A 15,106-nucleotide genomic window follows, 5' to 3' on the forward strand; every position below is an offset into this window, starting at 1 on the left:
CTCCTTCTCTCTCCCCTTGCTCTCTTTAAGCTTCCTAAAAAGGATAACTTCATATCTTACATAATAAGCTTTACTAAGCAGGGGATACTGATAAACCTTTTTTTTTTCTCAAGACAGGAAACTTGAAGGTAAATGAGGTTTTGGTCATGTGACTATCCATATTTTATTAAATTCTCACTGACCATTATAACTTACACCTAAATATTCTATAACAACATTTTAAATGGCCTTATTGTATATGTTTTAGAAAAAAATAAATGGAAAGAAACAATAATGAAGTATTTATTTTTTACAGTTGCATTGGGCACAAAGTAAGATAAACTATAAAAGTCCAAATTAATTATCTGTGAAGGAAATCTATTAAATGGCTTTACATATTAATTACTCTGGAAAGTTTCTGAACTCTATTTAGAAGCAGGTCTCCTTTCTTGATTGTTTCTTGGTACTGCCAGTTCTTGCTATCAGGTCTGTAAATACAGAAAAATAAAATTGCCAACCACTCTACCAACAATAGGTGCCCTAACAATACACACACACACACACACACACACACACACACACACACACACACACAATGTCCCTTGTTCAGAACAGTGTACAGCACGTCACAGTACCTGTTTGTCTCCACTATTTCATTCACTTTATCTATTTTGCAGTGTAGTCTCCCAGCAGCAATGAATCGGGACAGCTCCCTAACAGAAAGCCAGCATTAACGTCATGGAGAACACTTGGTAAAATACAAGATGAACTTGAGACAAAGACTTTCCCTGAAAGCCATACCATATGCAGATAAGTGCTTTTAAGAAGTTTAGAGGGGAAGACGAATAGAACAAAGCACTGACCCATAGCAGTATTCGCCTTTACTGAATAACAGCCTCCTTCCCTTTCCAACCAGTATCTTAACTGAAGCTAAGGAACTGGGAGGGAAGAAATACAGTACTGCATTTCTTATGCAATAACTTCAAGAGATCCATGGAAAATGCCTATTAGACATGACCAACTAATACACGAATTTAAAACAAGTCTGTCTGTCCTTCTGTCTGTCCTTCTGTCTTTCCTTCTGTCCTTCCTTCCTTCCTTTTATTGGTTGTAGGGCTTGGGCATTGTCCTTGAGCTCTTCAGCTCAAGGCTAACACTCTACCACTTGAGCCACAGTACCACTTCTGGTTTCCTGGAGGCTAATCGGAGATAAAAGTCTCACGGACTTTTTGTGCTCAGGCTGGCTTTGAACTGCATTCCTCAGATCTCAGTCTCCTGAGTAGCTAGGATTACAGACGAGAGCCACTGGTACCTGATTAAACAAGGCTTTCTAGGTAACAATTAGAGCTGGTCTTAGAAGACAAAGGAAAAATAATACCACCTGAAATGTAGCAACTGAATTCAATTGTCATCAACAGTCTAAAGAACATCATAGCATACAAAACAGAAGAAGAGACAAAACCTGACCACTATACTACTTCTTAGCAGCAGAGCTAGAAAAGAGGCTAGGCCCATTCCTGTTGCTCATGGACCACGCACCTGCTCAGGCACCATCAGCCAGCCTTTTTATTGAGGGCCATTTAAAAAACAAATAACATTTTAACAAATGTCTGAGGGAGTGTGAGTTGTACTTAATACTAAGTTTTAGGATGTAAGGTATATGTTGGTATCTATAACATGCTTTGAAAAAAAAATTTTAATGGCTAGATATGATGTACAAAAGTAACAAAATATTTGAATTCAATGTACAGTTTGTAATTTTCCATATTTCATACTGTTTCTAACAACATGGGCAAAGAAAAAATTTTCTAAAAGGAATTTATTTAAATGGAATACAACTTAATTTCAGCCATCAGAGCTGAAATTAAAGACCAGTGAAAACTCCCTCCAGTTTTAAAGGACCCACTCTTGGAAACTATGGGTAGCAAAGCCACTATAAGATCTCTTGTGTGCTACGAAACAGCCCAACGGTTCTCTTCCTCCTAGTTCTAAGACACAAAGTTCTCCAATGGCCTCTGGCCATTTTAAACCCCAAACTCCGCAGTCAGAATTATGAGGCTCCACATATCATCCAAACTCTGCATCCAAATATTCTATAGACAGCTACCACTATGATTACACTGAAGCCATACTGGAACACTGGCCTGAACATGCGTGCCATTTCCTTGTCTACATCTAGAGAACATTTGACCACTTCATGCCTTATATTCTAAGACCAGCTCCAATTGTGGGGACCTGTCCATCATACCCACAGCACCAGAGCATTCCTCCTAAACTGATTCCTTTTTTCATTTTTTTTTTATAATTATAAAGGTGATATACAGAGGGCTTAGTGTTTGCTTACTTTCTATTTCCCCCCGAAACAGACAGGGGACCTAGAACATTGCCAAAAATAGTAATGGATCACCATTTGAAGTGTTGAAATGTCTCATATACAGTTATCAATTTGACCAGGCTCAGAGCAGCAACCCAGGAGGAAACAGAACCAAATGTAAAACAGACCACAGAAATCTAAAATCACTGCCATACCTACAATGTGGTCTACAAAGTAACAGAAATAGTAAGTGGTGTAGTGACCAAGTTTGTTTGCATTTTTTCCCCTAAAATTGAAAGGAACAACTCAAATGGAAAAATATACATTTAAAGGTAACATTTAAACACAAATTTAAACTTACTGATCAATGAATTCCACACCAACACCAAAGGCTTCTGCCATATAGCCTAGGGTTAATGACCTGTATGACTCCAGCAGCTGGCTATATGCATGAATTCTCATTTCTCTTACATAGTATCGGTAATGAGGAGCAAAAAGCCAGTCTTTTTTCATCTCCTGTTCCACAATGGCTATGAGAAAAAAGAAGATAAGTTATCTCTCTCTCACAGAGGATTAAAAATGAAAGCAACTCTGGATGCTAATGCTTAACAGATTCCACGAAGTAGAAAACGTCACTGTCCTTCCACATCCATGGGACAGCAGCCATGTAGGTAGGCCAGCTGTGGGGCCATGACTCTTACCTCATTCAGCCAGGTGATATCACCCACAGAAAAGCACTAGCTTCATAAGAAATCTGCCCACAGATGACCAAGTTCATGTACTAACATTTTAGCCACAAGGAACTTTCTGTGCCATCAAGTAAAATTAGGTTTAATAATTTTAACAGAAGCAGCAGCTACCATGACAAATGAAAAACAGACTTGGGTACAAGCAGACATTTTCAAAAAAATAACAAAACCAACTAAGACTGGTAAATTCTACTGTAAGAAATTTACACAATACAATGAAACACTAAAGTTTAAAGATAAAATAATACAAGACATAAAGAGTTAACAGCCTTAATTAGACAGAACTCCTAAGTCTGTAAGAGAAAAAAATCAGTAAGCTCCAGAAACCAAAAAAACCAAAGTTTCAAAGGGCAGAAAGGAAGACTTTATTCTACGGAATGCCAGGTTCTATGAAGAAAGCACAAGAGACAAGACAGGGACTGTGATGGGGAAAAGCCTTTCTAAGAAGCTGGCTGAGGCAGAGGCAAATCGGCAAAATTCCAAGGCAGGAGAGTATGGCTGAGCCCCTAACTACACAACTATTTTCTTAGTTCTGAGCTGCACAGATGTAGGTGAAAGAAAAGGAATCGAAAACATACTTGTGACTAAACAAAGTGCCTGGATAGTAGTGGCAGGATGTTGGTGGATTTTTTTTTGGGGGGGGGGGGGCGGGAAATAGTCTGGAGGACTTTGCTGTTTGGATGGAGGACATACTTGGGCACTGTCCTGTGGATTTTGCCTGTTAAACAAGTGAGCAAAGACACTAAGGAGACATTACGGCATAAGTCCAGTACTCAATTCAACAATGCAGCTAGAGATTCAAATTTGAGGATAACTATCCCCCAATGTATGTATGTATGTATGTATGTATGCATGCATGTATGTATGCATGTATTTTGTCAGTTGTGGGACTTGAACTCTGGGTCTGTGCATTTGTGCCCAGGCTGGCTTTGAACCTCAATTCTCAGATCTCATCCTCCTGAGTAACCAGGATTACAGGCATGAGCCACCACGACCAACTCCCTGATGTATTTATTGGCATTATGAAGACAGACAAAGGACAGTGATCCTGCCAATTAAAAAATGATGAGGAAATAAGTAGAAGACAAACAGGTTACTGTAGAACAGACAGAACAAAAGTATAAGAAAGGAACACGGTAGAAAATGAAGATCAATGACCACTGAGATGGGGGGGTATAGTCTCACCAACAATAAAAGAAATACAAAAAAGCCAATCAAGTTGTTTCAGAATTAATGTGAGAGAAAGGACGTGTTCAAATGCCATAACATGAGAGGTATAAATTGCGTAAGTGTAAACTGATACATTACTTCCAAATGGCAATGGTGGTCAAGATTATGTTTGCAAAATTCAAATTCTTGTATTCTTTTTCCTAAGAAAACAAGTGGAAGAGAAACTACAAGAATATTTCCAAAAGCTGCCTTTTACTTTTACTACAGTGGCATATCACATACACTGTGGTACGAGCACTGAAAGTTCTGAGGAGCCCCACATCGCCCAGCACAGTGCCAGGTGCAAGACACCAAGTAAACCTGACGCACTTCCAGTCAGCAGGGCCAACTGTTTGTACATTGACATGAAAAGACTCTTTGTATTACACTTAGGAAGCAGCCTATCAAGTACAGCCATGGTAAGAGCAGTTGAAGCCCCTGAAGGATACCTGGAGCCCTGGTAACAGCAGATACCCAAAGTTAGCACACTTGTAATGGTGTGCACAAGAGCCCCTTCTGCTCTATGACTGTTCACATATACATGTGCATGTAAGTTTGGTTTTGAAAAAATAATTTTGGGGCCAGGAGTTTGGTCTAGTGGTAGAGTGCTTGCCTAGCATGCACAAAGACCCAGGTTCAATTCCTCAGTACCATATAAATAGAAAAAGCCGGAAGTGGTTCTGTGGCTCAAGTGGTAGAGCTCTAACCTTGAGAAAGCCCAAGGACAATGCTCAGGCCCTGAGTCAAGCCAAAACTTACCAAAAAAAAAAAAAAAAAAATTGGGGGGCCGGGAGTTTGGCCTAGTGGTTAAAGTGCTTGCCTAGCATGCACGAAGACCTGGGTTCAATTCCTCGGTACCACATATATAGAAAAAAAGCCAGAAGTGGTGCTGAGGCTCAAGTGGTAGAGCTCTAGCCTTGAGAAAGTCCAAGGACAGTGCTCAGGCCCTGAGCTCAAGCCCAGGACTGGCAAAAAAAAAAAAAAAAATTGGCAGTACTGGGATTTGAACTTAAGGCCTCATATTTATTGAGCAGGTACTCCCTTATTTGAGCCATACCCCTTATCTTTTTGCTTTATTGTATTTCAGATATTCACAGGCATTTTTGCCTGGGGCCAACTCAAACCATGTTCCCATATTGCCGGGTTACAGGCACACCACCACATCCAGCTAGCTGTTAAGATAGGGCCTCCATAGTTATTTGTTGTGGTTAGCGGTTAGCTGTAAACATAATCTTCCCAGTCTAGGCCCCTGAGTTGCTGGAATTACAGGTGTAAGACCCTACTCTGTCTATAAACACGTTTTTGTTTTCTTTTGTAATTGTATCTAAATGAATATGTAAGTGGTTACCTAAGAGAATTTTTGTGCAAATGAATGTACAGATCTGGGAGGGGCAGGGCAAGATACAGGAAAACAATAGTTTTCACTTTCTCGGTTTGTCTTTACTTTCTAAAAGCAATCAAGTATCTCTTTTTCAGTTGACATCTTAAAGCACAGTCTCTGAATATCTAAAGCAGCAAATAATCACACAAAATCCAGTAGCCTTGTTTCACAGCACAGTGCAGGTAAATGTAAGCAACAATGCTTCTGCCATCGATCAGAACAAGGCTCACTGTTTCACCTCCTGCATTTCAAATGTACAGATTCTGAACAAATGAAAACTTGATCCAAAAGTATTAGAAGAAAAGGTTGCTGGACGGGGAGCATAGTCTAGTGGTAGAGTGCATGCACAAAGCCCTGGGTTCAATTCCTCGGTACCACATACACAGAAAAAGCCCAAAGTGGTGCTGTGGCTCAAGCGGCAGAGCGCTAGCCTTAAGAAAGTCCAAGGACAGTGCCCAGGCCCTGAGTTCAAGTGCCAGGACAGAAGAAGGAAGAAGGAAGAAGGAAGAAGAGGGGGAGGAGGAGGAAGAGGAGGAAGAAGAAAAGGTTGCTAGTTAGGATGTGGAGGGTGGGAGAAAATTCCTTAAAGTTGCTACAGCCACCAATGTCGTGTGGCATTCGCATCTCTTCCTTTAAATGACTGATTAAGAGTTTGGCCTAGTGGTAGAGTGCTTGCCTTGCATGCCCAAAGACCCGGGTTCGATTGCTCGGTACCACATACATAGGAAAAAGCTGGAAGTGGTGCTGAGGCTCAAGTGGTAGAGCTCTAGCCTTGAGAAAGCCCAAGGACATTGCTCAGGCCCTGAGCTCAAGCCCAGGACTGGCAAAAAAAATAAAAATAAAAAATAAAATAAATAAATGACTGATTAAATAAACACAGCCCTTACACAGAGTCCTCAACAATATACAAGCACTGTGCTGTGTCAGGAATCCTTGGAAGTTTAAAAAAAAAAACTGGGGCTGGGAATTTGGTCTGGTGGTTAAAGTGCTTGCCTAGCATGCACGAAGACCCGGGTTCGATTCCTTGGTACCACATACATAGAAAAAAAAGCTGGAAGTGGTGCTGAGGCTCAAGTGGTAGAGCTCTAGCCTTGAGAAAGTCCAAGGACAGTGCTCAGGCCCTGAGCTCAAGCCCAGAACTGGCAAAAAAACAAAACAAAACAAAACAAAAAAAACTGATGGCTTAAAATCTGCAATATGATACAACATACTCTACAAGGTTAGAAAGCTCTTTAGCTGAGTGTTAGGCAAATCGCTTGGGAAGAACCCCTTGACAAAACTGAATGCCAATTCTAACAGCTTCCTAATCAGTTACAGCCATGGGAAAGAAACCCAATGACAAGGAAGAAATGTAGGACAGGTCAATGTGTGACCCTAAAATCTCTGCAAATGGACTTTGCCCTTGATGAAGCTCTCATCCTATTGCCCCTGAAATCCTCTAAACCACACATATAGAGGTCAACTAAAGAAGAACCCATGGTTACATTCAAGGCTGAATACATCTCAGCTTTAGGAGAGACTCAGAATGTCCTCACATCTCTCCCTATATAGTCAATACTCATAACCACTTACTTGGGTTTGTTCTACATACTTTAAAACTGGAAACCAGGAGACTGGAGAATCTCTCAAAGGGCTACCTGATGAATGTCTTGATAAGCCACAAAGATCTGACCCACATTCTATTCTATTGAACACTTACAAAAACTTAATCATTCTTATGTCCTGGATATGAGAAGAGACCATACTTGGCTGAGGTTCTCGTAAATAAAATTGTATAGACTAGTCACACTTACCAATGATCTGTAATGCTTAGATACGTAAAAAACCAGCTCTGGATATTTATATACAGGATCAGAAAATGACAAAACAATTCTATCCTTACCTAAGGACTGGAAGAAAACGGAGTAACGACACTCATAGAGAGAAAACAGATACTGCCGCACCGCTGGAAGACTGTGCAACACCTCAAGAATTTCTGCTCCTTTAATGACCTGGGCATTAAAACAATCAAAATAAACCACTGTTTTCAACCTGGGGTAGTTAGACTAGAAAAGCCTAGAATGGTCCTTAAAGTATGAGTACTTAGGGGAGGTCCAGTCATTACCTTCTCCCTGAGATCTGGTCTTTCTAAGGCAATCATGCTGACATAAACAGTGTAAGTCACAAAGGTTTTGTAGTCCATGAGTTCATAGGATGTAAACGTTGACACAGTATCCAGAAAGAGTTCAGCTGCCTGCTTGAAGTCACGAATAGCCACACAGTAAAGACCTTGATACACTTTTAGGCGGTTTCTCCTGTCCCAATCTCCTCCTTCTTCAATTAGGCTATTAAATAAAAACAGCAAATTTATAATGAACAGACAGTACCACTTTTTAAACACTTTCAAAGAAAATGACTTTTAAAAAGTTGAACTAAAGGAAATCATTAAAGAATTTTTATTTAAGTACTTGAGTTATTTGACAAATTCAACAGGAGCAAGCAGGATGGGCAATGCCTTCTACCAATTCTCATGAGCAGCATGTACTTTAGAGGCACACAGCCCCACTGCGAGTAAGTACCTTTTGGCCTTTTCAGTATTTCTTGTGATGAGATCATTATCCATATAAAAGAGACCGATCCTAAGGAGATAGAATACAATATCCAGCCGGTGACCCAGGGCCACAGTTTTGTCATAGGTCTTGCGAAAGGCTGTCAGAGCTCCCTCCTGTCCAAGAAATTCAACACAAAAAGTGAGAAAAACTTACAAGTTCCTGAAGCTACCAAGTGCCTGGAATTTTCTTCACTAGGCTGGGGAAAGAGGAATGGATACAAAAGAAGATGGCTACAAGCTAATCATTATTGATGATGGGTTATAAACAATATCTTTATATAAGACACGCTTTTTTATATAAAATATGTACTAACATATTTATGTTCTTTGTTTTAGTATGTTCAGTGTAAATTTTTACCCTTATTAAAAAACAACTTTAAATTATCAATCATTTTAAACACAAATGGGCTGTTTTAGCTATAAATTATTAGAAATATAACCACGTATGTAAATACCCAATTCTACTTCAAAGCATTATGAAATTAAGAAGTCTGTTTTCTAAGAACATGAATAAATCCTTTGTTTATACTTGGTACTTTTTCTGGGGGTGGGAGAGGTGGAAGGTAGGTGGATGTGGAGCTTGAACTCAAGGCCTGGGTACCATACCTGAGCTCTTTTACTCAAGATTAGTGCTCTATCATTTGGAGCCACAACTCTACTTCCAGTTTTCTGGTGGTAAAATGAAGATGAGTCTCATGGCCTTTCTTCCCTAGGCTGGCTTCAGACCACAATCCTCAGATCTTAGCCTTCTATGTAGCTATGATTACAGGCATGAGCCACACACACCCAGCTATACTTGGTACTTTAAAGATCACATCTGGCTAGTCTGAGTAGTTACTATGCTTCATAAATATATAAGAGGGACAGGAACAATGTGCCCTAGCACGTAGGTCATGGTATGACAACACTGTCCCCCACTGAAGGAATCAGGACTATCATGAAGGAAGTATACGTCTAGTTGGGGAGAGTGAAAGGAACAGGTGAGGTTGGGAATCTTGGGTCAACATAAAATTGACCAAAAAGATTGAGTCAGAAGGAAAGTCTTGAAAATATCTCCACTAACAAATGCAAGGAACAGACTATAATCTGATAATACCAGTAAGTACTTATTGTCAATAAAAAAAAAAATAGGGAGAAACATGAAGGGTTTGTGGAAGAATGTTACTTAATAAGCATAAAAAATATTTAGGAAGTATTTGAACATAATGGTGTTATAATGCCTTAATGCTGATTCAAGTATGTGTCTGTTGAAATTCAAGATCTGAATCACCTACCAGTTTCTCATTCACTTGTAATACATTATTCTTTCAAACCAAAACAGATACTTAACCATTATTTTTAAGCTTTTCAATATTTTCTAGATTTTTATGAACAAGTCTTACATTTAGAAACAAAGGGAGAGCTTGGTAAAATTTAAGTAACAGCTTCACCTGTAAGCACTTTTTCTGTGCCTCAAGCTGTTTGCCTCCCTCTTTAGCGAGCACCAAGTAGTAGTTATCACCCTCATCTCAAAGAGGAAAAAGCAGAGGTTCCCTAAATCACAGTCACTCAAGGTGCAAAGAAAACAAGACAATACAATCCCAGGCCTCACAGCAGTCAAACCACATCCCAAAGGTGTACACATACACTTAAGAGCATTCAAAGCCTGCCCACTTAACCACTATTACACAGTGATTAAATTAAAAATCTTTAAGTCCAGTACTATGTACAACTGGCCACACAATAGCTGCCCAGCAATTCTACTGCAGCGATGAATAGGACCTTAGGAAAACACAAGCACATATCTACCAGGAGATGCACAGGCATGTTTTCACAGCAGCAGTTTACAACTGAAGGAGCATAGAGATCTATGGGCAGCTGAAAAAAGCATGCTAGACCAACAGTGGGATATCAGACACATGATTAACCAAAATGAGCAAGATTGATGAAAGTGAATGTAAAATTCAGATAAAATGCCAGAGGAAAAGCATAAATGGAACTAACTGCATACATTCAGAAGAGTAAGTAAAACATTTTGTTTAGAACATACCCACTCCCTATAGGACATATACATGCATGCAAATGCATAATTCAAAGGGCTACAAAGACTGTATCTGGATGTAAGGAATCAAAAAAGATCAAACAAAACTTCAACACTGTTTTATTTCCTTAAGAGGAAAATATACCTGGTGCAAAATTTTTTAATATACAAGATTCTCAGCCAGGTGAGGGAAGTGTACTACTGAGGATTCCAGTGATGGTGAATAGATGAAAAAACCTTTTCACCTGCACTTAGATTTTCAATATCACCAAGAGCAGAGGAAGAGCACACATTTGACTGTTGTACGGAGAAGGAAATATGAGTACTGCAAAACAACGATTATTTATTCTTTGCCCTGACTAGTTGAGGTAAACATGATCGATTACCCTGGAAAGCCACTCACCTTGTCACCTATCCGACAGAGGTACTCCGCTTTTGCCATCATGGCGTCTCGAATTTCACTCTCGCCCAGATTCTTCTCAGCATCGTCCAGCTCCTCGTCCAGCCGCTTCAGCTCTTCTTCGTTCGCCTTCTTCATCTTAGTGAGTAGGTCCGTGTCCATCTGCCAGTCGAGGGATTTGCACAAGGCTTCGTAGTAAGGGGCCATGTCTGAAAGCCAAGGAAGAGGGGGAGTGAGTTGTCCACGCTCCCCTCCCTCCACACACACACACACACACACACACACACACACACACACACACACTGCATGGAGCCCACATGGGTCATCCACCAAGACCCCGGCACTCTTGAGATAGCCTGGGAATCCCCTTAAGTCAAACGCGAGCACGGGCAGGCGGAGCCAGCCCAGCCGTCCTGACCCAGGGCGCGCTCGCCCGACCCCGTCCCGCCTCCTCGGGACACATGTCCCCAAACAGGAGCCACCAGGGCCGGAGGGACAGTAGGGACCAGGGCCCCGCCCGCTCCACCGGGACCGCCGGGCGGAGCCGGTCCTAACCGCAGGCGCCGGGCCTCGGCTGCGAGCCCCGCACCGGCGGACACCTCGAGGGATGCGGGCGGACCCCACGACGACGCGGGGGAAGGGCCTGAGGGACAGCGAGGCCCGGCCGGTGTCGCGGACTCCGCCCGAGGGGCGCCCGGGCTCCGGCCCCGCAGCCGGGGAGCGCCAGGCCGGCCCAGGCCGCTGACTCGGCGCCGCGGCCCTCACTGTTGTCACGGACGGCCGCCATCAGCTCCTCGCGCACCGCCGCGTCCCCGCGGTGCTCCGGCAGGCTGAGCAGGAAGCGCAGCTGCGCGATGCGCAGGTCGGGGTTCTTGGGCAGACCCTCCTCTTCTAGGTTCTCCAGCGGCATGGCGACGGCTCCGAAAGCGACCGGGACTCGGTTACCACAGCTCGGCTCTCGGCGGCACCGGAAGTGAGAAGAGCCAGCCAAGACTCCCAGCGGCCTCCAGCCCAGCTTCCGGTCCCGCCTCTGCAGCCGCTATCTGCGGCGCCCCCTGCTGGACACCTCCGGGAGCGCGTCGCCTGGCCTGAGTGCGTGCGCCCCCGTGTGACTGGCACTGGCTTTTCCACCCTCGAGGCCCAGTGTAGGGGAGGAAGGGGGGACATTTCTTGAGTCTCATTCCTTTTATTCTTTCTAAAGATGTTTTACATATTGTTGTGCTTGAGCTGGAAAACTTTAAAATTTTGGCATTAAATTAAGAATTTAAATTAAAACAATGACAATAATAACCACAAGGTGTCAAATCCTCTTAGCTCATTTGAAACCTCTTAATACCAAGGCAATTGTACTAGCTCATTTTGTAGATGACACACAGACTTGGAGAGCATGATCAACCAAGTGAATGTGACAACTAAATAACAAGATGTAAATAAAAACTACTTTCTATGAGATGCCTCTAAATTCCAGTTTCTTTGTAAAAAGAAATGGTATCCAGCACCCAATAGTTTTAATCCAATAACAGCAACAGCATCTGTATATACGAATTAGCTCACTGCAGCCAGCTGGTGGCTCACGCCTGTAATCCTAGCTACTCAGAAGGCTGAGATCTGAGGATCAAGGTTCAAAGCCAGCCCAGGCACAAAAAAACCTGAGACTCTTATCTCCAAGTAACCTCTAGAAAATGGGAAAGGGGCTTGGCTCATGGGTAAGGCGGTAGCCTTAAGTTGAAGAGCTCAGGGACAGTGCCCAGGACGAGTACAAGCCCCATGACCCACAAAAAAAAAAAAAGAATTAGCTCACTACATGCCCATATTTTTGGCTTCCTTTTTTGTATAGTCTTCAGAACTGGTTATCATTGCATGGAATTCTAATATATATATATATATATATATGGATATGGATATATATATCATTATTTCACATTATTCTTCCTCCACTAATTTGCCCATGAGATTATATTCCTAATATTAAACCTAAAAGGAATTGGGCCCCGGTGGCTCATGCCTGTAATTCTAGCTACTCAGGAGGCTGTCATCTAAAACTCAATTTGAAGCTAGCTTGAGCAGGAAAGGCAGTCAGACTCTTATCTCCAATAACCACCATAAAGCCCTATGTGAAGCTGTGGCTCAAATGATAGAGTGCTAAGCTAAAGCACAAACTCAGGAACAGTGCCCAGCACTGTCCCCAAACCCAACCAACCAAACAAGCAAACAATCAAGCAAAAGCCCTATGAGATTTGATTGGTATTGTCTGGTTACCATATGGCATCATATCATGATCTAATCATAGACTCATAATCAAATTAAAGTTACAGTACTGGGCAGGTCTGAATTACTGGGGATTCTGTGAGAAGTCCTCAAGACTCTAGCTGAGCTGCTTGGGGTGAGGGCAGCCAGGTCTAATCCCCGCTCTCAGCTGCCAGCAGCCACATCTGTCTACCCCCCTTGCTTTTTCGATCATTGCCATTAATTGCTGAGAAATCAATGGAACCTTGCACTGGTCCCGTGCATCCGTGGCCTGCTTTAACCACAGCAGCCATTTAACTATACCGACTAATCATTATTGAACAGAAAATCACCGCTTCCGCCCAGCTCTTCAGAACTGTTAGCTGCATCTCACAGGATTCACTGTGTTACAATGATTCTGTGTGTGTGTGTGTGTGTGTGTGTGTGTGTGTGTGTGTGTGTGTGTGTGTGTGTGTAGTGTGGTACTGAGGCTTGAACTCAGGGCTTGGGCACTTATCCCTGTTTTACTCAGGGTTAATGCCTCCGTTTCACTTCCAGCTATTTTTTGGTGGTTAAACAGACAAGATTCTCATGGTCCTTCAAGATTCTCGTGGACCTAGGGCTGGGTTCACACTGCCACCCTCAGAGCTCAGCCTCCAGAGCAGCTAGGATTACAGGCCTAAGCCACTGGCACCCATCGCAAGGCCCTTCTTCAAGCTTCAGGTCAAGACTCCCAGTGGTTCTGTGCAGCAAAAATAACGACGTGTGCATGTGTCAGGACTGCTCCTCCATGGAGGGGAGGGCCTCCAGGTCTTCATTTTCTCCTATTCCCACCCCATCTTCCTTCAGCAGCTGGTTGATTTAAGGATGCTCTGAGGAGTGACATCCCCCTTCTTCCCTCTCCCCCCTCACCCAGGCCCCGCCCACTGCCTGTCCCACCCAACCTGAAAGGAGAGCCACACACACCCTACGCCCTAGGTCCTCTACTCGGAGCACAGCCAGCCCAGGGTCCACAGCCACTGGAGAGACATGGTACCTCCCACTCTTCCCCCCAGTGTATTTGGCATTCCATTTCCCTCTCTGACCACCCGGAGGCAGGGCTGAGAAAGAGCTGATCATGACCCCTCTTTCCTCTATTATTCTTGAATTTGGGACACAACTAAACACAACTACCCACACATTCACCCTTTGACCCAGCAAACCCACCCTGGTACAACTTAATCTGGAGATCCAGGTGCAGTAACAAAATTCAGTATTATCTGACATTGTGAAAGACTGAAACAAAAAGAAAACCTTGAGCCAAAGAAACTGGCTTACTGAAGTGCAGTAACATGGCACTCAAAGGCATGCGCACAGCTGGGAAGAAGGAACAAAGGCAATAGGAGAAGATTCGATTCCATTTCCAGTTCGTTATCAAAGGCTATAAGTAAAGTGAAAAGAGAGACTAAGGCCCAAGCAAGGCCCCTTGAAAAGCATGAACTGAGAGATGATCCTCAGGACACAAAACAACAAAAAGACCAAAATATAATAACTAGGTTAAACATCTCATTTTTATAACCTAACAAGTCTAAGTCCTAGCCAAGCACTGTGGTCCTCTGAAAGCCAATAATCCGACAATATACAGCATAGACATTGCAATGTCTTCCAAAAATGTACTTCAGGAAAAAATTAAAGCAGAGCCTTGCTGGACTTCTTACGCAGAACACTCAGTGGTGTCATACTTCCTTTAAAAAATAAAGTTTTTCTTGCAGTGTGCATGAGGCCGAAGCTTCAGGTGGAGGGTTTTTGTTTTTGTTTTTGTTTTTAAGGAATCTGTTCAAAGCTGGCCTGTGATTTTTGCTTTTCCTGAAGCCTGGAGAACAGTGAGTGCAGTGTCCATATGTGGCCAGCAGAGGACAGCAGTAACCACCAGGTCTGCAGAGCATCCAGAGGTTCAGGGACCCCAGGTGAGCTTAGCCATAAGGTCTCAAGTCAGAGGGGCAAAGAGGCATTGCCAGCCACACTTAGTGGAGCCAAATAGGTTTGTACAAAACCCAAGGAGATGAATTACAGGGGGGAAAACCCACCAATGGACAAAATAAGTTCTCTTAGCCCCACCCTCATTCTAGTTAGGGACCAAAGCCTGGAATGCAGATACTTAGGCCTGAAAAGCAAGTGCTTTATCCACTGGACCACTCCCCTTGCTCTGCTTTGTTGTAAACTATTGAGATAGAGTCTCACTTCCTGTCTAGGCAGGAG

General features: G+C 42.9%; 1 protein-coding gene across 1 annotated transcript; it reads right to left on the reverse strand.

Moving 5' to 3' along the window:
- Positions 1-264: 264 nt before the first annotated feature.
- Psmd6 (proteasome 26S subunit, non-ATPase 6) lies at positions 265-11,624 on the reverse strand. The gene is made up of 8 exons (XM_090323485.1): positions 11,408-11,624; positions 10,646-10,851; positions 8,191-8,336; positions 7,737-7,956; positions 7,515-7,623; positions 2,655-2,823; positions 615-692; positions 265-467 (listed from the first exon to the last, which is right to left on the reverse strand). Exons 1-8 carry the CDS (start codon positions 11,550-11,552, stop codon positions 371-373), a joined length of 1,170 nt encoding a protein of 389 aa, XP_090179611.1. The 5' UTR covers positions 11,553-11,624; the 3' UTR covers positions 265-370.
- Positions 11,625-15,106: the final 3,482 nt, after the last annotated feature.

Source organism: Megascapheus bottae, chromosome 2 (assembly GCF_031878675.1).
Source record: "Megascapheus bottae isolate mThoBot1 chromosome 2, mThoBot2.hap1, whole genome shotgun sequence".
NCBI lineage: Eukaryota > Metazoa > Chordata > Mammalia > Rodentia > Geomyidae > Megascapheus > Megascapheus bottae.